The sequence below is a fragment of the Puntigrus tetrazona genome, chromosome 18, assembly GCF_018831695.1.
Source record: "Puntigrus tetrazona isolate hp1 chromosome 18, ASM1883169v1, whole genome shotgun sequence".
Lineage (NCBI taxonomy): Eukaryota > Metazoa > Chordata > Actinopteri > Cypriniformes > Cyprinidae > Puntigrus > Puntigrus tetrazona.
The window spans coordinates 13499010-13525370 of NC_056716.1; the positions used below are offsets into that span (position 1 = coordinate 13499010).

The 26361-nt window shown below is 40.0% G+C and overlaps 2 protein-coding genes across 5 annotated transcripts; both read left to right on the forward strand.

The window, feature by feature from the left end:
- The first annotated feature begins 2695 nt into the window (after positions 1–2695).
- On the forward strand, positions 2696–15686 carry ap2m1b (adaptor related protein complex 2 subunit mu 1b). 4 transcript variants are annotated; one of them, XM_043264361.1, is made up of 13 exons: positions 2697–2866; positions 5042–5156; positions 7398–7663; positions 8935–9017; positions 9249–9254; positions 9894–10029; positions 10134–10278; positions 11720–11734; positions 13210–13329; positions 13409–13544; positions 13635–13732; positions 14442–14553; positions 14817–15686. In XM_043264361.1, the coding sequence occupies exons 2-13, from the start codon at positions 5083–5085 to the stop codon at positions 14949–14951; spliced, it is 1326 nt and encodes a 441-aa protein (XP_043120296.1). In that variant the 5' UTR covers positions 2697–2866; positions 5042–5082; the 3' UTR covers positions 14952–15686. The 4 variants fall into 4 exon arrangements, with proteins under 4 accessions (XP_043120297.1, XP_043120296.1, XP_043120299.1 ...); XM_043264362.1 differs by lacking the exon at positions 9249–9254 and having other exon boundaries at positions 2696–2866; XM_043264363.1 differs by lacking the exon at positions 11720–11734 and having other exon boundaries at positions 2699–2866.
- Positions 15687–20057: 4371 nt separating this feature from the next.
- Positions 20058–26297, forward strand: mmp23bb (matrix metallopeptidase 23bb). Its single transcript, XM_043263910.1, has 8 exons — positions 20058–20402; positions 22495–22625; positions 22885–23024; positions 23162–23329; positions 23774–23938; positions 24311–24421; positions 24593–24719; positions 24897–26297. Exons 1-8 carry the CDS (start codon positions 20322–20324, stop codon positions 25090–25092), a joined length of 1119 nt encoding a protein of 372 aa, XP_043119845.1. The 5' UTR covers positions 20058–20321; the 3' UTR covers positions 25093–26297.
- The last annotated feature ends 64 nt before the right edge of the window (positions 26298–26361 follow it).

Below are 26361 nucleotides of genomic sequence, written 5' to 3' on the forward strand. Positions count from 1 at the left end.
GTGCATCTTTTCTGGTTTTTCAACTTGTTTTCTGAACTTGAACTCTTCTACGCAACATAGGGAAGACCGTTTTTTACGTAATTCCCTAAAACGTACAACCAAAGAGAGTGTCCCCCTTGTCAAAAACAAGTACACTTTAGCACACTTTAAAAAAGTACTAATTACAGAAAATATATTTTAGAAAAACAAACAACTTCTTGTATGCAGTTGTTTGTAATTTTATAATTACTTGGAAATATAATTAAAGGGTACTGCTGAATGTTCTGACATAGTTATATATATATATATATATATATATATATATATATATATATATATAAGGTATATAACACTATAACTATAAAAATGTGGATATATATATATATATATATATATATATATATATATATATATATATATATATATATATATATATACATATATTATATAGTTATAGTACTGTAGTTATATATACTGTGTTATATACATTTATATATATATATATATATATATATATATATATATATATATATATATATATATATACACACACATTTTATATAGTACTGTGTTATATACCTTTATAGCATTATATATATATATATATATATATATATATATATATATATATATACACACACACATTTTATAGTTATAGTAATGTGTTATATACCTTTATATATATATATATATATATATATATATATATATATATATATATATATATATATATATGTTATAGTAATGTTATAGTTATATACATTTATATATATATATATATATATATATATATATATATATATATATACACACACACACACACTAATATACATTCATGTCATTTCTATTGAAGCTTGTATGTAATATGTGAGTCAACACAACTAAGAGTGTGTGACATTATTAAAACAAGGGTTTAAAAATGTACTTCATTGTAAATTTTTCATTTGACATTACAAAGTGCACTTTTAAAAGCTTACAAGCGTGTTAAACTCAAGTGCGTGTCATGCACTTAAGCTGAGTTTTAGTATAAGGCACAAGTGCAAATCCAATACAATTAAGCACTTATTTTTCACAAGAAACACAAGGGCATTTTATATATATATATATATATATATATATATATATATATGTGCTTGGGAGAATTCACAGCTAATTTCCACTCATGCTCCATTTATTGTGGGAGAAAGCGATGGGTGGATTTCTTTTCAGTTTATTCTCATGAAAGTTTTCCCACACTGATTCTGACGGTCTGCCAGAGTTTAAGGGAGAAGAACATATTTCACCCACTTTGGCTCTCAGAAGAGCTGTTATATGATTTATTTTTCCGCTGTATCAAAGCAAGATCCAGGGACGAGCTGTAATTTATATAAGACTCAGACTGAACCACTTGATGAACACGCTTCACACTTAGAGAAACTTTAGCATATAACCTGTCCAGTCAGCATCCTTCGTGCTCAGGACATAAATCATGCATCATCATTCAACAATAAAACTGATGAAAAATCCCATAAACTTCCATTATAGGGCTTATTTTGTTTTGAGATTTTTGTCGGGTGTATGTTGTTTCTAGTCAACTAACGCTAAAGCTCTGGCTTCTCCGGTGTGATTTATTGCCATGCGAGCAAGCCATGTTGCTGTAATGACCTGCGAGTCCTGGATTCGTTTGGTTTTTAAAAATGTCCTGGATTCCAGAAAACACCCACAGAGGAAAAGCAAGTGCCAGCAAAAATGATGAAAACCTACAGCACTGTCTGTAACCCTTCGACAAGACGAAGCACCATCAATATCAATAGCACAAGTGAACAACTTCATTTCTGGTCCTCAAACAGACACATCTGGAGTCACATCCACTCCAGCGGTCTTCAGGTTTATTTACAGATCATTTTAATACTCGTTAGGCACGTGACGCTGTGTTTAGAAGAATTACAGTGAAATGTTTTTAATGCTAGTCGGCATAATTTGTTAAAATACTTTCTCCTTTTATTTTAATGTTCAGTCAACTATAAACACTGGACACTTATTCTGGACACTTATGTGTAGGACATTATTAATGATTAGTAATTATTATGATTATTAATTTTCACAACAAAGAAAATTAGGTTGTATGGCTGTCAAAAAACGGATGATTGCATCTCGAAACCTGAAGAAAAAGCACAAAATAGCATAACTTTTAAAAAGATTCTTAATTTCTTATTTTAAAAAAATATAAAACGTAAAAATAATACACTGAATGTAATCTTTTAGACACTTAAGGTTATTTACAAACACATGAAGGTGTACCTATTACAGTTTAAATGTGTATTAAATACACTGCTTTTCTGAAGCACTTAAGTACATCTTTATGCGCAATATATATTTCTACATTGGAATTTAGCATATTTGAAATATAATAAATGTAAATTTATTACGATTTAAAATGCACAACTTTAAATTAGATATCATCAAAGTGCTCTTTTTTGTATTTAATTGTTAAAAAATATAACAATGTACTTACTTTAAATACACTTCGTGGCATTTCATTTCGTCGTATTTTATTTTCTGCTTTATTCTTTACTTAAACGCGTATATAACCGCACTGTGACTGCGTAGCGTTCGCTTTTGTTACCTGCATCGCGTAAAGCGTCGCGTTTATCTAAGTTAAGTTTTTTTTTTTTCCGCGGCACGCGCTCGGTAACGTCGCGAGCCCGACGTGCGCGCGCGCGTCAGCTGACGGCCGCAGAGGAAGGGAGCAGCGGCGACATCTTGGATTCGCGAGTGAACGGTGACCGCAGCCTCAAACGCCGAATACGCGGAATAACACCGAGCCTCGGTCGGAACCGGACGCGCCTGCCTCTATCGAGTCGGTCCGGTCCGGTCCGGAGGGACGCACAGAGACTGACGCGCAGAGGTGAGTGAGGGAATCAACCGTCGTGACCCAACCGAGCCGGGCTAGTTAGTTAGCTTAACCAGCTAACCAGCCGGACGCGGGTGTTTGACGTTAGATACGCTGATGGTTTAATTAATAACATAGTATTTGGGATGCGATCGTTAAAGAAAGCGAATATACAATACGCTTAAAGTCGTGATGTCTGTGCATTTGAATGGAGAGAGCTGCGGCTGGCGCCACATATCATCACTGTCAACAATTTCGAAAAAAATATATCGCGTCAGATATTAAAATCCGTTTTATTGGTGCTACGGTGTAGAAAGCAAACAACGTGTTTGTATTTATAGTGTCTTGTGATTTTGAGGCGAGGCGGACAGTCGCAGTGGGGCCGGACCGAGGACGTGACGGATGCGCCGGAGGATCACGAAAAATCACACGCTCCTTAAAAATCGCTTTCAGAAAACATACAAATATGATATAAAAAAATAAACCCGGGGCAGAAACGCCATGCGAACTCTTCTGGTTGTCCGTCAGCAGCCATGATGGACGCTGTAGAGCCGAGAAATGACATCATCGCCGTCGAAATATGCATCGTGTTCTTCTGAATATTCGCGCGCGTTCACGAGGCCGGTTTTGTCGTCGAGCGGCTGTGGGTTAATCGTAATTTCACTCATGTTGCGGAGGTTACACCTGCGATGAATTACATCAGCCGTGAATCTGTCGTTCAGAGAAGTGTGTGTCAGTCACGGGTAATGTTAAAAAAAAACTAATGGGAGTATTTACTGAACCTTCAGAAAAATATATAAACGTTTGCATGTATATTTTTTTGCATCGTATTTGGCTTTTATGTTGATGGTATGACACGAGGAAGCTCATTTTTGAGGAGGAAAAATGTATCAATATTATCCAGGGGCCAAAAATGACATTAATACAGTTTGTAGGTACCTACCACTGCTTTAATATTTCTTATATATCAGTATTTAAATGATTAATTGTATATATGAACTTTTTTATTTTTATTTTGGAGGCAATGATGATTGAGAGAGTTGAACACAAACATTCCTCAAAAGTCTGATATTTGATTTGATATTTTGATTTTTTTAGCATGTTTTTTTTTTATAATTACAGTATGGGAAATAGTTGTCTATTAAGTGTTTATCTTGAATTATCACCAACAATATAAAGCTATTCTTGCTGTTAAATATCAGTAAATATTTCACAGCAAAAAGACTTGTTTTTACAGTTTAACCTATAATAACCTATAATTTTACTCACTAAATAAGTATAACTCGTCGGACAGAAGGCTGGTAGTAAATAGTTTTGATCATGTTGACTATTTAGTAGGCTTATCAAATGTAATGCAGTAGACTTCATAGGGTTAAGCGTTCGTCCGTCCTTCAGAATAGACTGAGATGAGTCTGGAGACATTATTGGTTCATTAGCGCGTTTGTCTGCGGTCTTGAAGCGGATGGTTCACTCAAAAGCTAATATAAATTCTGTCACCGTTGAGTCATCCTTATGTTCATATTAAAATAAATGCGTATTTAAAAGCGAACGCAAATGCTGTGTCTCTCTGTGTGAGCAGTAGCAGGGCATCTTCGTTTGCATTTTAATCTCTTAAGCGTCTAAGGCAGATTTTTTAAAACATTTAACTAATAACATTGAAAATATTTTTTTTAGCAGTTTAAGAAATGAAATAAGAGTCTTTCAATTTAATGCAAGAAATATTAGCATGTACAGTAGGGTTGCGCCAATAGATAAAAGTATCAAAGATAGTCAGACAATATTACTATTGTTATTAGTATCAGGCTAGTATATAGTACTGGTTATAGCCGAATTATTTTGACTGAATTCAGCTATGATGTTCCTTGGTATTGTAAATGTTCTTGTGTTTGTTTAATGTAGCTGCTCTTTTAATAACAGAGGAACTGTTCATAATTCTATATTATAGGAATTGTATATTATTATAATTAGTACCTTACAGTGTTTCGATGAAATTATGTTATACACCTATTCAGTCATATGAAAAACGTGAGCACTGGAGTTGGCTCAATTTCTGGCAGTGAAACCGAGTAAATATTGAAATAAATTAGCAAGATAATATCGCGTATCAGCTGATTATGTGACAATTGAGTATACCGCCTAACTCTAGCATGCGTACAATTTAAAGTCTATACGTATATTTTTTTTATTCAGTTTTCCAACATGGCTCGTGTGCACTGAGTGAGACCACCACCATGATCGGAGGACTCTTCATCTACAACCACAAGGGCGAGGTGCTGATCTCCCGCGTCTACCGCGATGACATCGGGTAAGTCGCTGAAACATGAGGTTGTGTTTCATGTGTGGAAAAGTTGAGCTTCCGTTGCTTCAGCAGGAGGCTAGATCTAGGTTCTAACGTCAAGAGTGCGCGTCCTTCGTGTCCATGCATGTCAAGTTTTCCTGATGTGTCGATGTGCTTTCTTTTCCACATTTCAGATCTGTTCGTTTTATTTGCTTCTGTAGGTACAAAACGTTGTGACCCAGCTCCCCGTCTTCATCTGGGATGTAAAGACAAAAGGAAGTTTTAGATCGCTTTTAGATAGGCCTCTGATCGCGTGGAAGTTCCTTTCTGGAAATCCAGGCATCCTTTTAAAACCACAGAGATGTTCTGTTCGGAAAAGGGTTGCTATGGATACAGTGGGTCTGTGCATCGCTGCCAGCTCATGCTGTCGCGTGTGTGTGTGTGTGTGTGTGTGTGTGTGTGTGTGTGCGCGTGCTCACGCTCGCATGCAGGGCCGTATGAGAAAGAGAGATCATTAGATGAAGTCGCAGTGCGTGTGCATTTTGAGTGCGCCTGGAGGAAAGAGAACTCTGGGAAGAAGACGAGATGGGCTTGAACGGTGTATGAAGCACAAAAACAGACAGCGGAAATGAAGTGATGATGATTTTATAAACCTAGGAAATGTAAGCTTGATTCCAAAACCAAGGTACCCAGTTACCTTGACGACGTTTAAAGTCATCGTGATGACCGTTCGCAAAGACCCGCCCTCCTTAGTTACTGTTGCCACGGTCGACAAACAATGCTGCCTCTCACGCTGCACACGTGTTCTCACGCAGTGGAAAAAAAATACACTGCAGAGCTAAGAGAAAATTAACACACCAACAGAGAAGACAAATCAGCTTATGTCTGATATCAAACAAGGTCTCTGGACATTTTTAAATAAATTCAAACTATAAATAGCAATTTTTGGCTAGTGACGGATCGCTATATTGTCTCAGTTCCAACACGTTAACCGATATTTGCATAAAACACGAAATGAAAATGAACACATTTTTATATTTACTTAAATTGAAAAAGCTTCTAACATGAATTTCTATGTAGACAAAATGAAGTAATATACACGTTCTGATTGGTCAGATCGCCTGTTAATCTGTTTTCTAATTGCATGTTATAGATTATATTTTGAACAGTCAAATGAACTTTTCTTCTGGGGCCAAAAAACTACTCTCTTGGGACGTGTACAGGTCTTTTCCAATCATTTAGTAACTTCACTTATGCATTCTGTGCTGTGCGGTGTGAGAGAGAACATGCTTTTTTGCATCACACTGCATTTCAGTCTAAAATTTCCTACAGGAATTCAACTGCACCTGGTTAGGACACTGTTTAGGGCGGCATTGCAAGATCCAAGTGATCAAGTAAAAAGACCAGTAATTCCTGGAGAGAGCTATTCGTTAGCATTCCCATTCATCTCAATGGCACACAAACCCTCAGAAATTAAATTAAAATGAGACTTACTTTTACTAAAATTTTGTATGTGATATGCGTATTTTGTTTCTTTAAAAATGTTTATTTTCAGTCCTTATGTGGTTGTCTTGGCAACACGCTGATGCTAAACTATTAGATCCCGTTTACGCTAATGCATTTTCGTAGAACGGAAACTATCTCCGTTTACACTACACATCTTAAAACTCATGTCACATGAGCATTCATGCATGTACAACCATAGATATGCATGCGGACTCATCTACATGCTTGCAACGATCGAATGGAAAGTCTACCAACACGTATGTATGGGTGCAGCAGTGAGCATTGTGTTATTGTTTACTCCGTCGTCAAGGATACCCAGAGCAAATGTGGGCAGCCAATCCATCATTTTCCAAAGTCTCAGTTTTGCTCCATTTTCACCGAAGCTCAACCCCAGCGCTTTCAAACTAAAATGGCGTCTGAAGCATTTTCAAAAGTTTTCGAGGGTTGGCAGAGTAGGGAATAAAAGAGAGGTGTTACTGTAGCAAATGTTACGCGTTTTAAAACGAAAACTCTCTTGTGTATAAACAGACCTTAGAATTATGTAAAAAATCACATTAGAATTAATGTTGCACGTTTGAGTAATCCAATCAATCGTGTACAAGGTTTCAGTTTGGTGGACGTATTGAGTTTTCAATTGCAGAATGATGACGGATTTTTAGGTGGACTCCAACTTGATTTGGAACCAGGTTTTTGGGTAAAAGACTCTACAGCCCAGTTGTTTTTCTGTTTATTTAGTTATCAATCTTGTTGGTCTTTCTGCAGGAGGAATGCGGTGGATGCGTTCCGTGTGAACGTGATCCACGCCCGTCAGCAGGTACGCTCGCCCGTCACCAACATCGCCCGCACCAGCTTCTTCCACGTCAAGCGCTCCAACATCTGGCTGGCTGCCGTCACCAAGCAGAATGTCAACGCAGCCATGGTCTTCGAGTTCCTCTATAAGATGTGTGACGTCATGACCGCCTATTTCGGCAAGATCAGCGAGGAGAACATCAAGAACAACTTTGTGTTGATCTACGAGCTTCTCGACGGTACGAGTGCTTCTTTTTCCTGAATTATCCTTGAATTATTAAGTAGAAAGGTATTCGGCTGTCTGTTGCTTGACGTAACATTTGATTACGCTGCAGTTGAGTTTTCTTTTCCCTCCAGTTCCAGACATGAACTCTCCCACAACTGTTGTGCAGTTGTTTTTTTAGGTTTTGATTTTTATGAAATGTCGATGAGAAAATCAAAACCTAAAGAAAATACCGCACAGACAGACAGACATCTCCTCTGCTCTCTGAGATGGATGCTGTTAACACAAGTGAAGTCGCATTTATACAGTTCAGACGGTTTCAAAGCAGTACGCTTGAAAACAACACTTCCGGTGTTGCACAGTTAATCAGTTATGAAACAAATTTACTTTCAGCTATAAAACAGCTCTACAGCGCTGCCATGATCGATCATAATGTTCCATGAACTTAAAATCCCTTACATTTAAGACACAATCACATGGATTGATGAGCAGTTTTCTGACGACGTTTTTTAAGCTGTAGTTTACATGCCTTCAGGACTTGGTCATATGATGCGATTTAGATTTGTTACCAGCTCTTGGTGCACAATGAAGATCTATAAAGTTTTATGGAGATATTCTTTATAAAAGTTATGACTTGTAAAGGTCAAAAGGAAAACATTTTTCCCTTACTGTATTAAATGCATCTTAAAAGCAGAATCTTTCATAACAAATTCTTATATTTTATTAATAATTTTCACTCAATATAATAAGATAACATAGGGCTGTTTCCAATCGTATGAAATCAGTATCTACAAAATCGATCTTTCCACTGCAGAAGAAACAGAAGTGACTGGAGCAGCGTTCAGATGAAATATAGCACGAATGCATTTGCACCGCATGCAAAATTATAACGCCATAATCTTGTAAGCTTGGTCTTTTAATATATATATGTATGTATATATGTATGCATATGTGTGTGTATTATATTAGAGTCATATTTATATTATATAGACCCCACTGAAACTGCATCTTCAATGACTGAATGAATGAATTATTGACTCAAATGATTTTATATATATATATATATTATTTTATTTTATTTATTTAATTAATTAATTAAAGTGGAAGGGGGGATTTTGGGGAGGTTATTTTTCTGGTTTACCAAAAGATCTATTCATTTTTAATGCATTAATAAACAGACATGATGCAAAAGTTCAAAACTTTGTGTGCTTTGGCTTTATTGATTCTGTAGCATTGCCGTGTTAGTTCAACACAAAGTCATAGTTTTTCTCTGTGCCCTTACTATAGAGATCCTGGATTTTGGGTACCCCCAGAACTCTGAGACCGGAGCACTGAAGACTTTCATTACTCAACAGGGTATTAAGAGCCAGGTGCGTTCTGAATAAAACGCCAGCATTCAGCCCATTAGGTTTTCTGATACGTGAATGCTTTATGAAAACACAGTTAATGTATTTGTAACAGAAGCGTTGAAATCTGATTTTATGGAGCACAGCCTTTGTTGAAGCATGTGGAAACTGAACTGTTTGTTGATGTTTCTGACACCTTCATCTTCACACCACTGCTCACCACGTGCCTGATGACCTGTAACTCACTGCTTCCAGCATCATGTAAGCACAGCTGTACTTATACAGTCATAGAGCACTGCGGGGAGGGCGTATTTTTGTAGGCCATGCCTTACGATGCTTGCGTTTTGTTCGTCATTCAAAGACCTGATTTCAGGAATTTACCCAAAAATGTATTCACAAAATTCTAACCTGACCAAGATGTTTTAACTGGATGTGATAAAATGTCAAAGGGGCCGTTTCGTGTTTTTCCTTCGTCCCTGGAGTGCTGTAAGCTGTTCGTGCATATGCAAGATCTGTAAAGTTGCAAAGATTAAAGTCTCAACTGTAAAATGTGTCCCTTTCTGAAAAGCCCCCACAAGTCTATGTCGCTGTGTGGGAAGATTCGCAAAACGAATGTATATTTAAAGAAAGAACGCTGAAGGTTTAACATTTCCGTCATACCCTTGAGGTGTTCGGCCAATCAGAGCATGGCGTGCTTTTCGGAACAATGCATAAACACATCGCATTACACCAAAATAAAAACACTTTAGTCATTAAGCTGTTGGCCTACAAAAACAGCATCCCTAAAGCGCTCTATACCTCACTTTTATTTTACATGGCAACTTGCAATAGAAATGATCTGGCTTGTTGTTTGGCTGGGCTCATGCTTCTCTCACACCCCACGCTTTGCGTTCTTCTCAGACGAAAGAGGAGCAGTCTCAGATTACCAGTCAGGTCACCGGACAGATTGGCTGGAGACGCGAGGGCATCAAATATCGCCGCAACGAACTCTTCCTGGACGTGCTGGAAAGTGTGAACTTGCTGATGTCACCGCAGGGTGAGCCTCACTGCCCTCTACAGGCTGAGAGCGCCGCGTGGTGAATTTTTACCTGCATTCATTACTTTGTATTGAAACTCAGTGTTTTCTGTGTGCGTGTGCAGGTCAGGTGTTGAGTGCGCACGTCTCGGGCCGTGTGGTGATGAAGAGCTACCTGAGCGGAATGCCAGAGTGCAAGTTCGGCATGAACGACAAGATTGTCATCGACAAGCAGGGCAAAGGTGGCACGACTGATGACTCGGGCAAAAGGTGAGTTGGATGGCAGTCCGTGTGACATGTGAAAATGTCGCTGTGGTGAGTAAACCATTGAACGTTGTTTATGCTAGTTACTAATTTACTCATTACCATTTAATGACTCCTCCTAAGGCCAAACTAAAGTGTTTTATTTAACTTAACACTTTTACAAATTGATTTTTATATGTATTTTAAATATAAGATGTTACTCTACGAAGTAGAGACTAAACTACACAGTTTAAAGTCCATGTGAATCAGAAGTTTCTGATTTTAATTCCGTATTGTGTCGTAGTTCTGAGAGAAACAGAATATTGAATAGGGAAAATGGAGGGCGTGGCTTTTTTCCTACTGCGAATTGATTGGATGTAATAAAAGAGGCGTTTCATTCCGTAATTAACGAATTTAAAGGAGTTGGAGGGGTTAATGATGTCATGCTCAAACCCAAGCTGTCAAACTGACATAATCAGAGAAGGCCTGTCATTTTAGAGGGAGGAACACTTTCAGATTTGGATTAAAAATTAGGAAGGCGAACTGTTTTTTTGTGTGTTTATTGATTTGCACAAATTAATTGTTCACCAAAAAAATAGCAATGTGAGCTAACAAAATACAGTCCATTATGATTTCACACGGACTTTAAAATGAGTTTTCTGAAATGGCGGGATTTGAAATCACCCCGTTTGTGATGTAAAGATTTTTCTATTCATGCTCTCTAACATGCGTATGCTAATCAAGGAGGTTTGCTCTCGGCAACTCGCGTCTGTGCATTAATCACTGGTTCATTTGAGTCTGTAAAATAGAAATAATTTTCAAAAATTGCTTGTTTTAGTTGTTTGGATTGTGTAATTGAAATGTTTGCTCTTGCCATGGATATAGCCACTGCTGCTGACATTGCGTTAAAACGTAAATAAATAAATCTCATGAACCCCTGCAGTTCCTTCACAAACCCCTAGAGGTTCACAAACCCACAGTTGAGAACCTGAATAAAAAAAAAAAAGGAATCGAGTCCCGCCGCATACAAGTGACACAGTTGATCATATATTTTTTTTATCTCTCCCCTCCAACCCCATCATATAAGAGCTTCTCACAAGCCAATCCTAAGTAATTAAATCTGATTAAATCCAGCCCGTTGTTAAAGGAAAATGAGTTACAAATGCCAGATCACAGTGACTTTAAGAACAAAAACACCCCCTCAGCTTAGAATGTAAGATCTTACGGGCAGAACAGTTGGACACAAAAACAGAGGAAGTCTCACATGGAGCGAATCCATTGCTCCTGGCTTTTTTCGTGTTCTGTAACATCCTTCTCGCAGTCTCACTCTCCCCCTATTGCCTTCTGTGCCAGTAGGTTTATGTATCTTTACAGAAGAATGTTTGATTCTGAGGTGCCGTTGGTTTAGCCCTTTGGTTTTTTTTCTGTTGATTTGTGTGCCTCTCTCCTCTCTCCCGCTGGACTTCAGTGAGTTGGGGGGCAGGTAGCGTAACTCTCACTCCTGACATCACCTGATCTGTCACCTCCACTGTCTTAGCCGTTTGTCAGCTGTCTTCGTGTCATGCCATCAAACGTCTTAATAAAGATGATCTTTTTGCATGGGATGACACTGCCATTGCCTCCTGATGTGTGAGGTGTTTAGCAGCTCTAGGTAAAGGATCGTAGCGTTTTCTTTAGTTCATTTGTCTCGTCTCATACAAACAGTCTCTCCCTGTCTTGTTTTAATCAAAAGCCTCTTACCTGAATGATTCTCGTTAGAGTCTGTGTTAAAGTTTTTTTGTGACCCCCAACCCCCTCAAACTCCTGCCCCCTTCGGCTCTGACCACAACATAACGCTATTTCTTTTAAACGAGCATCAGCCAATCACAGCCTTCTTACAGACCTTCCCGTGCAGTTTTGTTGTGGTCACAGTGATAGAAACAAACATCCTCCCCAACATAATGACAGTATAGCAGAATGTTATTGTGCATCGTTGGTAACAGAGGCAGGCGGTATGACCTCAATATCTTGCATAATATGATGATTGTTTTTATTGCAATACGCTCTACTATTCAAAAGTTTGGAGTCCGTATGATTTTAAATTAATTTTTATTTAGCAAAGATGCATTAATTTTTTTCAAATTTATCTTCTTTTGAACTCCTTTAAATTAATCCTAAAAAAAAGTAGCACAGTTTCCACAAAAATATATGAAGCCTGTTTTCAATATTGCTAATAATAAGAGATATTCAAAATAACATATTGAAGATTAAACTAAACACTAAAGTAAAAATGCTGATTTTGAATCACTGGTTTTAATTCTGTTCTATATATATCGCAATATTGCATTTTTGGTCAAATAAATACATCCTTTGCGAAACAATTAAAAAGAAATACAACAAAACAGAACAGAAGTGCAGTTATTGTATGATGGAGATTTAAATAAAAATGGTTTTGCTATTAAATTAAACTTTTTTTTGTATTGTACATAATCTCATTTATTTTCTCATGTTATTTGGAACTTGGGACACAAGTAGAAATTTCACTAAATTGTAATTGAATAAGCAACACTCTCAGCTCTTGTAAAATAGCGTTTAAACTGCAGATACCAGTTAAACTCTTTATCTGTGCACCCAGTTGCGAGGTTACTTGATAGCTGTAAACTGTGTAAAGCCTGCTTTGTGTTGTGCCTACAACAGCCTTTCCTATCCTCGTTCAGGACATGTCAAGCTTAATATTTTCGCATCAATTCATGTTTCATCACTCTCATTTGTAAATGCTTAAACGGCTCTTCCAACCGATCTAGCAATCCGAATACATCTTGAGTTATATATCACAGTCTTTACCAGTTGACCATTCACACAGTATATACCGTCATGCCGCCCACCCCTGATGAGTAATGTGTGTTTGGTCTCTCTGCAGTCTCCGCTCATGCTTCATTGTTTCCTCATCGTTTCTCTCCTCTGTGTCCCCTGCTGCAGCGGGAAACAGTCCATTGCGATCGATGACTGCACATTCCATCAGTGTGTCCGTCTCAGCAAGTTTGACTCGGAGCGCAGTATTAGCTTCATCCCTCCCGATGGAGAGTATGAGCTCATGAGGTCAGTGAAGAGCGTGTGTGTGTGTGAGTGACTGCATACGAGTGTGTCACACGGCGCATTGACGGTGTCCTTGTCTCAGGTACCGCACAACTAAAGACATCATCCTCCCCTTCCGCGTCATCCCATTGGTCCGTGAGGTGGGCCGCACCAAGCTGGAGGTAAAGGTGGTGATCAAGTCCAACTTCAAGCCCTCCCTGCTAGCACAGAAGATCGAGGTGAGATTGACAGTAGAAATAGCGTTCATTATTCTCAAAGTGCCTTATTGGTTGTATATGTTGAAAAGTAAATCACGTGTTTCGCTGCAGGTGCGCATTCCTACTCCGCTCAACACCAGTGGGGTTCAGGTCATCTGTATGAAGGGAAAAGCCAAGTACAAAGCCAGTGAGAACGCCATTGTTTGGAAGTATGGCGTGATTTTACTGTACAAGTTTAACCTTACAGAAAGTTCTTTTATTAATCCTATCTTTTCTAATACTTTATCCATTAAATCATCCACCCATTTAAATACATTATGCATCTATCTGTATATTCATCCAAATACTCCACCCATCAATACAAAAATACCTCATTCATCCATCCATCCATCCAAATACATTATACATCCATCTGTCCAAATACTCCACCAATCAATGCAAATAACTCATCTGCCATCCAGGTACTTTTTGAGCCCATCCATCCATCCCTCCATCCACCCATCCAAATACACCTTCCACCCATCCAAAATACTTTATCCATTCATCCATCCGTTCATCCACCCTTCCAAATACTCCAGACATTAATATAAAATACCACATACATCAAGCCATTTTTCATTCCAAATACTAAATTTGTCCATGAGATCATATATTGATGGCTGGAGTATTTGGATTTATGCATGAATGGATTTGGACTTTTGTCAGTCTGTCTGTCCACATACTTATACTTGAGTATTTAAATATCAGGATGTTTTTGCCTTTTTGGAGACAATTTTACAATAATAGATATACTCAACTGTTACAAAACCGGAACTTAACATCCAAAAAAAAATCTTTCTCAGAATTCTCTTTAAAGTTGAGATGAAACGGTAGTAGTAATTTTTGAATATTGTGCTAATTTTTGTCACTTTCTTGTAGGATCAAGCGAATGGCTGGTATGAAGGAATCTCAGATCAGTGCCGAGATTGAGCTGCTACCCACTAATGACAAAAAGAAGTGGGCTCGCCCACCCATCTCCATGAACTTTGAGGTCAGCCTGAATCCCTGAAGCCCCCCAGCCACTTTCACACATGGCAGACATTGACTTCTTCTTTAGGATGTTCTGCAGTTTTGTTTTTCAGCATGGTCTTTAAAACTGGACGAATGTTTTTCATGTTCTTTTAAGTGGCGTGCCATTTATACTGATACAACAGTATACCAAGCTGTATTGAGGTTTTTTCTAGATGCCTGGTTTTCTAATGCAGTCTCTGTTAAAAGAAGCTAAGGGTGATTTTTTTTCTTCTTGTTTTTCAGGTACCGTTCGCTCCATCAGGACTGAAAGTGCGCTACCTGAAGGTCTTCGAGCCAAAGCTCAACTACAGCGATCACGATGTCATCAAATGGGTGCGTTACATCGGTCGCAGCGGCATCTACGAGACCCGCTGCTAACAGCAGCCCTTCCTGTGAGGAGGGGGAGAGACGCAGACGGGTAAACGGGTGGGATGAACAGAGGACGAAGAGAATGGAGTTATTCATTGTCTCGCTCTCCCCTCCTTTCCTCAACTTTTTATATGGGGCTCCATTCACGCCGAAAACATCAACAAAGGGAAACCCAAAAAAAGAACATCCAAAACATCATGAATTCAAACAAATGCCCTTCAGAATAAAAAAACGTAGTTTATCTGCAATGAAGGAAATTGTTTATGCTCGTCAACTCCCTTCAGAATTTCACTTGCTATGAGATGAGATGTAAACCCCCACTCGTTTCTCCTTTCTAATTCTTCCACAACATGCATTCCAGGCCCCCAGTCCCTATTGAATCCCAGCTAATTCGAGGCTCGGGCCCCTTTTCAAGCCGGTGATTAGCGCTGAACCTGCGTTTCTGCTCACAGTGTGGCCATTTCCGGCTCCTAACCTGGACCCTGAAAACGCACCCCTTCATGCTTCGTTTTTGTAGTGGTCCCTCCTAAAAGTATTTAGTTAGGTATCGTCCACTTTCTTGTTCTCAGTGAATTAGTGTAAACGTTAAACCAGTGGCCCCACAATGTTCTTGAGCGTAACTCTTCAGTGTCCATCCAAAGTTTCACGTACGCTGACGTTACCATTTGGATTTTGTCTTAATTTCTTTCTTGTCTCGATATAAAAGAATTTCTCAATGTGACCAAAATGAGGTGCGAGGACGTTCGAATTAAAGCAACGAACTGTACTAACGCTTAAGTCCAGCTGTCTGTGTGCATATATGCTACTATATACACTGTAACAAATCCACCACACCGATTTAGGTGAGTTTCAGCTTTCATTTGGTGTCATATAGTGACTGATGCGTAAGTGAGTCAGGGGTCCCCAACATCTCTCAGGGACTTTACATTTGTGCGTTTGACCTTCTTTCCGTGTCACGCTTTAACCTTCATCATCATCATCACTTTGTTTACATGACTGAAGTTTACCGGTTGATTAAGTCAGTCTTTGCATCAGCGAAATCTCTCCCTGCATTTCAGCACTTCTCCTGGGATTAGTTTGAAGGCAGAAGCAACTTCAAAAAGACGCATTTCACTAAACGTTTAAGAGAGGGTCCCATTTCTAAAGCTCTTTCCTTAGTCCCGATCTAAGGCAGGAGATTTTGGAGATGTCAAAATATATAAGCCATGTCTGCCTTTTAAGGTCTTGAACACCGTGCTCGTTCCTTTCATGTGCGTATAAACTCTCCGCTCTTCAGAAGCCGCCGGAGGATTTATCTTAAAGTGAAAGCATTTGGGTTGAACCGCACAGAGATGGAAGCACAGTTTAGTGATGAGCTCACTGTCGACTACTACGTTACGTTTCAGGCAACACTACAAACTCAACCCTGCGCATCTTCTTGAACACTTGTGTCATAACACTTAAACCATCTGACCTCAGTGTGTTTCAGCTCTGAGAGATGATGAGGCTCCTTTTGCAGTGTATCGTCTTTATTCAGTAACTTTGTGACTGTCGTCTTAAACCTAATAAAATGTGTAATCAATTACTCTTGGTGTTTTTGTTTTATGTTATACAAATATCGTATGCCAAGGTTGTGTCTCTTTACGAATCTAAAGCTGTTGGGTAACTGTTGAAACTAACCGTTCCAAGCATTTGGAAAGCTCTTTTCGAGTTCATGGAACTTTTTTTTATGGATTGGTTTATATTGGCTGCAGTGCGCTGTAATCCTGTAGATGGAAGCATTTAATCAAACTCACCAAAATGCTGGATACATGAACGCAAGAATGTGCAAAGAATGCGTAGAAACCTAGTGAATTACGGCCGTTCCATCTGTGGAGAAAAAAAGAAATGACGTGGATACTACGTCAAACCCTCTCCGTGAGTGAGACTTCTAACTGAAAAGGCTTTTTGCTTCATTGTTCAATGGCTTTGTTTAGGACAAAAAGTAAGGGAGCTTCAGTCCAACGTATCAAGAGATCCGCGTATCACCAATGGGGGGCACAGAACAAACTATTACTTAAAAATGAACTAAAGTTTGGGGGAAAAGCCAAAAAATTCAATTCTGTTAACGGTTTTGGGCAAAGTTAATTGTAAAAATAATGATTTAAAAAATTGCGTTGCTCTCAAAAAAAAATAACTGTTACTGTATAGTGGTTATTTTTGTGTTCTTTTTGCTGGTCTGTGTTGGGCCGGCTTGTTTGTTTATAATATAAAAAGTTCTAATTTTTGTAAACCTAAAAGCCTTTTCACACCAAAGAAATGCAAATTCCTGTCTGTGTAGTGGAGGGAGCAGCTCAAACATTTCAGCAGGATGGAGAGAAAAGTTCTTCAGTAATTCAAAAATAATGAAACATTTATCTTTTGTTTAATAGTATTAAAAATGGATCATCCATTAGCAGCAAAGACAATAAAATTAAATATTTGTATTATTTAACATCTAATTATTGCGGGTTGAGTTTCTCATTCTGAGGAACGTTGAATCTGTTTTTGTGCAACTGAGAAGCGTGCCTTTAGCGTTGAACTACAGGAACGTTCACGGAGAGCCGTTAGTCAATAAATGGGAAAAACAGGCACTATTTGAAAGACTAACTTGGATCTCTTTTTGTAAATTCAAACGTGATGTGTTTCTGTCGACATTGTCACTCGTTTTCCGGTCGTTCCAAACCTGTATGACTTTCTTCTGTGGAACACTAAAGAAGATACTTTGAGAAGTAAGAAGGAGGTCAGAGGTCAGGGTGGAGGTCAGGGTCAGTGTTGCCAAGAATGCATTTTTTTCCCGCAGGACTGGGCTACTTTAACACTCTTCCCGCTGGATGTTTTTCATCTATGTGGGTTGAAGCGACTCTAATAATATGTGTGTGACTTTTAACCACCAAAAACCCTGAAATCAGGGGATCCCCCGTAAAAAGCAATTGGACTGCCTTTGCCCAAGTGTTGAGTAGCAATTGGCCGGGTTCCTCTGTGTAAACCTGGCAACCCTGGTCAGGGTGTTTTGGAGAGCAAAACTGGTTACCAGCATTCTTCAAAATATCACCTTTTGTGTTTTACATAAAAAGAAAAAAAATGTTTGGATCACAAGAACTATTCCTTTCGTTCACTGGATGGCACTTTACGTCGTCTCTGCAGTGGCTCCACAAAATACAAGATGAATCCGTTTTATATCTAATAAATATTTCCATTGTTTCATTGGCATAAGCCATACAGAAAAGGTATTCAGTAAACGAGACCGTTAGGATATGTATGCGAGCACCGTTTGTGGGTTGGTTTGGTTGTTGGTGGTCTGATTTAGCACCACCGTTACAGCTGGTTGGGAAAAGTTTTGAGCTCTTCTCCTGCGGCAGGGACGGGCAGGGGCTGTTTGTGTGGGAAGTCACTCATTAGCGCGAGTATTTAGGCTGACGTCATGGCCAATCATTAAGTGGGTGCAGGAGCCAGAGGACCTACTGATGGATCGATGGCCAATTAAACTCTCATCTCTCAGGGCCCCTGAAAGAGAATCTCCTGTCCCGCTAGTCTTTTTCTCCTCCGTCCTTCCGTCTCGCTCTCCCTTTCTTTTTTGCTCTTTCCCAGAGTGAGTGACAGCGAAGGGTCAAGCAGCCCCCGGTTCCGCAGTCACCTGGAGTGCAGCCAAAGCCTGGGCCTCCAGCCAAATTCAAAACCACTCGCAAAAGATATGAGGCTGCCTTTCAGGTGCCCTTCTCCAAATCCATGTTTCTCTCTGCTTCAGGAATTCCATACTCTATGCTAATGCAGCGGTGTTATTGATATTCGAATGACACTGACTGACAGCCAACCGTCGGCCAGAGCTACGAATAGCGACGCGATTGTCTTCCGTGGGGCTGAGCTCGACTCGTTTCGTAATTGGTGAACTTTGCGACATTGATACTTAAACAACACCGAGATGAGTAATGGCGCTATTATCTTCGCTGGAGCCGCTTTACAGCTCCAATTGAGTTTGTTTACACCGCTGACGCTAATTTTCCTGTTTTATTAATGCGTAGCTGCTTTTGTTAAGCGCTGTATAAATGAATGACTTGACCTTCAATGGCATTGAGCTCACGCGTGTGTCATAATGCGATTTTAAAATATTAAATTTGCCATTTGCGACTGAATGGGTGCCCGGTCTTTGTTAATAATTGCATCGTCTTTTAGACGTCAACAAAAACGATGCATAGGGAATGTGAAGCCGTTGAACAGCCTGTACGTTGACCCTTCAGGTCAAAGACGATATCCATCATAAGCGACCGACTTCCTCTCAGAGAAACGACTTCTCTCCATAGTGATGTGAGAGTTAAAGTAAAGCACTGCGAAAAGCCCTGGCTGTTCCTGAACCCTCCGAAGGTCGACCAAACTAATGAGGTTAGGGCTAGAAACCGAGGGCCGTTTGGCCATGAATGCCATGTGTTATGCCAAAATCTGCAATTCTTCACAATGGATTTTTAATGAGCGCAGCTTATGCATGCTTAATTTGCGGCCCTTTCAAAAGGCTCCCTCGCATGTTGACTTGCAGTTGGAGTGAGATATCACTGAAACTTGCAGAAACGAGGGTTGGGGTAAACTTCAAAAACATTCAACGTAGAGCGTATCCAGGGTTTTAATTTGTGTTGTGATGTACTGGAGGTGTTGTTCCAGAGGAATTTACAGTAGTTTATTTATTTCCCAAAATACACTGACAGCTGAATTTATTCCCAAAACAAATAACCTGCTAAAAATGACTTCATTTCATATTTAGGATTTTAATTTTAGCTATTTAAATAGATACATTTTGGTCCTTTGCGTTTCCGCCCATACGCCACGCCCCTCTAAAAAAAACATTTTGAAGATGCTGACGTTGTGACGTCACTCAGGTGACGTGACCAAAATATCACCAAATTTGGCAATTTGAAAATCTATAAGGCTAGGTGACATATTTCAGGTTAATGTGAGGAAAATATATATATATATTTTTTTATGTTGAAATGCGCTTTTGTGTTTTTGCACGCGTCGCGAAAACACAAAATAACGCGTGAAGGAAAATAAACTGACAATTTTTTCCGAGTTGATAAACAGAGGCTGCACATGCAGAGAGAGCAAAGGGAGGAGGAGGAGGACATCAGATCGGAGCAGGGCGGCGCTTTGTGCTCCTGCTGGATCCTTCCTGCGCCCCGGAGAGAGCGAAAGTTCAGAGCAAGAAGCAGAAGTGCGCTAAATAAAGTGTCCTGCGCGCGCTGAGCACGCTGAGAAGGAACGCTCTGGAGTCCGTGCGTCCCGAGGCGCGGACGCATCCGTCGCCAGCGTCTGTCATCGGTTCTGTGGGAACTCTATATATAGATGAAGCACGAAGTGGAAGGTAATCCGTGAGGAAAGTTGTGGGATTTAAAGATGCGCTGGGTTTGTTCGTGCGCGCTGCTGCTGATGGCGCTGGATAACGCCGTGGCCGTGCCTGCGCGGAGAAACCCCACGGTAAGCGCTCGGTATCGTGTCAGAGCTGAAACCACACGCACAGGCTTTCAGGAGCCTTCGGTATAAGTTTAGCGCCTGTGCGACATTTAAACTGTTTTTATGCGTGCTTTTTTTAAGCATAGACTACCGGGATGCATGCATGTTTCTCGATGCAAAATTCATCTTTATCTTCAAAAAAACCAAACACATTTTTTACTTGCTTGTTTGGGAGACAGAGACATTCTTTGGCTGTTCACGTGCATTTTTTCTGGAGTTGTAAAATGTTTGCTGGGATCAAAAGCACAAAGAAGAGAGTGTGTGAGAGAGAGAGAGAGAGAGAGAGAGAGAGGGAGAGAGGGGGAGAGAGAGAGGGAGAAAAAGAGAGAGAGAGAGAGAGAGAGAGAGAGAGAGAGAGAGAGAGAGAGAGAGAGAGAGAGAGAGAGAGAGAGAGAGAGAGGGAGAGAGAGAGAGAGAGAGAGAGAGAGAGAGAGAGAGAGAGAGAGAGAGAGAGAGAGGGAGAAACAGAGAGAGAGAGAGAGAGAGAGAGAGAGAGAGAGAGAGAGAGAGAGAGAGAGAGAGAGAGAGAGAGAGAGAGAGAGAGAGAGAGAGAGAGAGAGAGAGAGAGAGAGAGAGAGAGAGAGAGAGAGAGAGAGAGAGAGAGAGAGAGAGAGAGAGAGAGAGAGAGAGAGAGAGAGAGAGAGAGAGAGAGAGAGAGAGAGAGAGAGAGAGAGAGAGAGAGAGAGAGAGAGAGAGAGAGAGAGAGAGAGAGAGAGAGAGAGAGAGAGAGAGAGAGGAAGAGTGCTGAAGGTCACGGGGTCTTCACATATGGGTGACAGATCTTCCAGAGCTTACTGAAACACTACACAGCACAACCCGGACCACAAAACCAGTCATAAGGATACTTATACTAAATATATACAAATAAAATATATAAATACATTAATTTTCCATTAATGTATGGTTTGTTAGTATAGGACAGTATTTGGCCAGGATACAACTAATTGAATATTTGGATAAATCACCTTTAAAGCAATGCATATTACTAATCAAAAGTCTTGATATATTTATGGTAGGAAGTTTACTAAATATTTACCCTAATGATTTTTGGTATGAAAGAAAAATGGTCAGTTTTGACCCTGTACCGTCGGCTATTGCTACAAAACACACCTGTGTTTCTTACGACTGGTTTCGTGGTCGTATTACGAGACAAGATCTGTCCTTAATTCTACTGATTAAGTTTATTATTTGCTCTTATAAAAGTTCATAAATCTGATTCCAGTTCTGTTGTTGTGATCTATCCTAATGCAAATGGATTATTTTAAAAAAAAGAGTAGTTAGGACAGAAAAAAGTACTTTTAAAGTGTGAACTGAAGATTAATGTTAAATTAATGCTTGATTAACTAAATGGAGGCTTGATTACATGGTAATTGCAATTTAATGAGCGTAGGGGTGTCTTATGCAATTTCATAATTGCTTAAATTGTTTGTTCTGACAAAACTAAATTCTAAACTCCATTAATACCGTTTCTTTCGAAACTTGTATGTCATGTATTTAAATATGTTTTTAATTACACAGTCACGAAAGTGGCCTTTTATTTCATTATTCTGTGCAGTTTACTGAAAATGCTCGTTCGATTTGAGCGCGTTCGGCACGCTTGCGCTTGGATGAGCTTGACTACTTAAGCGAGAAGTAGCAAGAATTGAAAAACGAATACGAATTTTAACGGCAGCAGGATTGGAACAGCACCAACTCCACGGTTTTGTAATAATCGTAATAATCGTAATGCGCTCCGGCGTGGTTTGGGATGATCAAAAGTGGAAGCAATTCTGCTTGTTTGATTGGCGAAACATTTCTTACTCGTTTTAGATAATGTTTCAGAATCAAAATCCTTCCCCCGCGCATCTACCGTCTTCACATAGGTATGTCCGTTTATCGATAATCGCGTGGCTCTAGCTTCCTGCGTGGTTTAGAGCCCAAACGCAGCTGAAAAGTGTCATCAAAATCTTCACGAGCAGGTTATAGGTCGTATATCTCCTGAACGGAGCATATTATGAGCTCGAGTCGTAATTTTAATCATTTTCTTTCAGCATTCTCTCTTCTGTCTTCCTCTCAGGTGACTAGCGTTCGTCTGAATAAACCGTGTGTGCAGACGGAAGAGAGCTCTCATCGAGGTCCGGCCCGATCCAAGCGCTACGCCATCAACCCGCTGGGATACAAGTGGGAGCATTTCAACGTCACCTACAAGTGAGAGAGACACATTATACATATATATATAAAAATGTTGACTTTCTGGAAGAAAGTGTATTGATGTGCGTGATTGCATGCATGTCCGCACAGATGCGTGATATGATCCGGGGGGATATTTTAGGAAGAGCAGACTGATTTCGGGAGTGTTTGGGTTTTCGTAAATGTGCCGTCTTGATTGATAGCAGACGCAGAGATCTTCTGAAAGCGTGCCGTTCGGGTTTCGGCCGGAAGTAATGTAGCTCTCTCCCTCTTCAAGGATCACAAAGTTCCCCAACACGCTGAATAAAGACGATACCCGCAAAGCCATCAGCATCGCCTTCACGAAATGGAGCGACGTTTCGCCTCTGACTTTCGCTGAAATCACCAGCCCCAACGAAAGTGCTGACATCACTATAGGTAAATAAATGAATGTGCGGGAGAAGAGCCAGAGCATCAGGCGCGTGCACTTTGGCAGGCTGACAGAGCGCTCCGTGCAGTTTTTTAATCTGCCTTTTTCTTGCACGAAGCACTAACGCCTCCTTTCTCGGAGTCAGGTTTCTACACGTACAATCACACAGATTGCTGGTGGTCTCCGTTGCACCCGTGTTTTGACGGGCTGAACGGGGAGCTGGCCCACGCCTTCCTCCCCCCCCGTGGAGAGATTCACTTCGACAACCATGAATTCTGGATTCTGGGCAAATCCCGCTTCAGCTGGAAGCAAGGTACGGATCGAATGCGCTTTTTGTTCAAACGGTGGGGGATGTGCTTGTCAGAATACAACATCTGCTCACTGACTCCAAAAACATCTCTAAACGCTTTCTGAACAGACTGGTGGTGCTTTAATTATGTTGAAGTGCCGTTGTCTGCATTGTGGGAATGATAAAATAAGTTAGTATAAATATGCAAAATAATTTCCAATTACTCCAGTTTTGGCACCTGCGTTCAAGTTCAGTTTGAAAAGCACAGCTCTGTTCACTGAGTTTAATACAAGCTTGATTTGAAACGAAAGATTCATAAATGTTCATGAAGCAGTGCTTAGTTTAAATTGTTCATTACTGGTTTATTTTGAGTTTTAAAGTTAACATAGAAGGAACATACCGTGAGGAGAAATCTTCATGTTCACAGAAACCCTCCATCTGGTGTTTTCTGGTGTTGTCTCTGCTCAGGTGTGTGGCTGAACGACCTGGTTCAGGTAGCTGCTCATGAAATCGGTCACGCTTTAGGCCTCTGGCATTCACGGGACCCTAACGCGTTAATGCACCCTAATGCAACGTACACGGGTCAGAGGAACATCGCTCAAGATGATATCTGGGGCATCCAGCGCCTCTACGGTAAGCAAAATGTGTAAAGCCACAGAAAATTGTAACTTGGAGACGTGCATAAACCGTAGGGCAGGACTTGGTTCTGTGTGTCAGTTGTTGATTGGCTGTTGAAGTGTGGGTGTGGCTTCTAAAAGTGGAGGCGGGGTTTCAGCGAACAAAATGATTGGAGAAGGCCCGCAGAAGTCTATTGTCTATCGGTTTTGATTAAAGATTATGAAGCATGCATCGATGCATTGTTAACAGTAAGCTCTAAAGCATGCATTTAGAGAACAGATAGGTGGAATTTTTATTGTGTGAGCCTTAATAATAAGTGCAAAAGTAAAGTGATTTGGAAAAGAAGCTTATGCTTGTTTCTCTCATTTGTGCGTTTGTTTGCTTCAGGATGCATGGACAAGAAGCGAGTGTGCGATCCTTGGGCCCGCTTGGGCTTTTGTGAGAGGAGGCGGAGCTTCATGAAGAAGAACTGCCCGCAGCGCTGCGACCTGTGCTACGGTGAGACACTGAACACATCCTCCTCCAACATCTCCTGCAGCGCTGGCTTCCCTTCCAAAAGCCTTTCACTTCCACGCCGCATGTGGACGGACATCGTCCGTTACTTTAAATAGCAGTGATGCTGCGTAGACGAACACAGCTGGCTCTTTAACGTGCCCGTTTGCTCCTCAGAGCCTCTGGATGCTGCGTCTACACCGACACCTCCTCCTGAAAACGTGAAGATCAAAATTGTGCCTCGTGGAAAAGTCGTGGGCTTCCGCTGTGGGACCAAAAATACCAGAGTGCCTCCGAAAGTCAGGTAGAGTATGCTTTTATGTTATAAAGATTTACATTATGAGCTATCAGAAATTCATATTTCTTTTTGACTATATAAATAACAGCATCTGTGAAACTGCAGTTTTTTCCTCCTTGAGCACTTGTTCCACACTATATGAGCCGTAAAACCCTGATATATCTTTATTTCATCTTTCATCAGCTGGTATAAAGACGGCGAGCAGTTGCTCACGTCCATTCCTGGCTATATCGTGATTAAAGATCGGGACCTGCGGCTCGTGGCCAACGAATTCAACGAAGGCACGTACACCTGCCGCATCCATCGCCGTGGTAACGTCGTCTCTGCCAACTCATGGGCCATCCGTCTGAAGCCGGAGCAGTCGTCCAACAACAGCTGATGAAGAGATGCTGATGTACTGATCACATGCTCTACCTCCAGAGCTCCAGAGCACTCAGACCCGCTCTCCTCAGCTCTGCTTGCTGCTCAGAGGCAGCACGGACGACCTGAACAATATCCGAACGAAGGACCACCAATTCGATTTTCTTTTGTACTTCTGCTGCAGCGATGACAAAGGTGCTTTTTTTTTACTATAAGGCAAACGCCACTTCTGATGCATATTTAGTTTCGAAGATGCTTACAAAAAAGGTTGAAAAAGGAATTTGCAGTTGCAAATATTTTAGAGAAAAATGATTTCATGATTTAAGTATAGTTTCATACTCAGCGGTGCATGTGAGGTCCCTAGTTTTTCAGTAGCTTTAAGGGCCATTCACACCAATCATCATCGGAAGAACAGATTGTTTTAAAGCAGTTTTATGGAAAATTTTGGATGTTTATGACATCTTATATTCAGGCCTTACAGTTGCATTCAGCAAATTATAAATGGGCGATAATACAGTGACATTTTATATTAAAATAAGAATAGCGATATTACAAAATAAATCTACAAATCTAAATCTAAAATTTTTTTTTTTGTAAAAAATTACACATTTTTAAAAATATTTTTACTTACGCATGTGGAAGTTGCATATGACAAAGGAACAATATTATTGGAATAATTTTCAGAACAGAAGGTATTACAGCTGATGAATAATACAACAGCCAATCAGAATTTAACCAATCACAGCGCAAGCACTCAAAGTCGCAGACGTGCTTATAAACAGGATGTTTAACCCCGGTCGTCGTGGACACTAATATAGTTATTATAACTATTGCTTTTGGTTTGAATGGGCCTTTAACTGTAAAATGATTTTAGTTTGAGTTTAAACTAAATTAAATTGGTTTTGCTGCCCTTGTTGAAGCTTGCTGAAGGCCTCAAATGGCTTCAAGTTGAGAACCACAGAGGCAGGTGTTTTTTTATGATCATTTATGATTTGAAATATAGCCTCGTTTACATGTGCTGGTGCTTCGAATCATCTACTCTCTTAAAAAAAAATAAAGGCCCTTTATTTGCATCGGTGAAGAACCATTAACATCCGATAAACATTACACAAGTTCCCGACGGGAAAAAGTTTGTTAGATTATTAAAAATGTCCTTCACACTACGAAAAAGTGAACTAAAAACTACTTTAATTGGGAATTTGGAAAGCATCTGTATCTGAAGTGATAGGTTAATGCTAGTGTTTTAAAATCATCCTTTTCTAAAACGATACCTGGACATTAAAAGGTG

Bases quoted from the DNA above. Each gene is read 5' to 3' on its own strand.
- ap2m1b (XM_043264361.1), top strand. From the start codon at position 5,083: ATGATCGGAGGACTCTTCATCTACAACCACAAGGGCGAGGTGCTGATC. The intron at 7,664-8,934 runs GTACGAGTGCTT...CCCTTACTATAG, and splicing joins GATCTACGAGCTTCTCGACG to AGATCCTGGATTTTGGGTAC. The intron at 13,330-13,408 runs GTCAGTGAAGAG...TCCTTGTCTCAG, and splicing joins GGAGAGTATGAGCTCATGAG to GTACCGCACAACTAAAGACA.
- mmp23bb (XM_043263910.1), top strand. From the start codon at position 20,322: ATGCGCTGGGTTTGTTCGTGCGCGCTGCTGCTGATGGCGCTGGATAAC. The intron at 23,025-23,161 runs GTAAATAAATGA...TCTCGGAGTCAG, and splicing joins AAGTGCTGACATCACTATAG to GTTTCTACACGTACAATCAC. The intron at 24,720-24,896 runs GTAGAGTATGCT...ATCTTTCATCAG, and splicing joins AGAGTGCCTCCGAAAGTCAG to CTGGTATAAAGACGGCGAGC.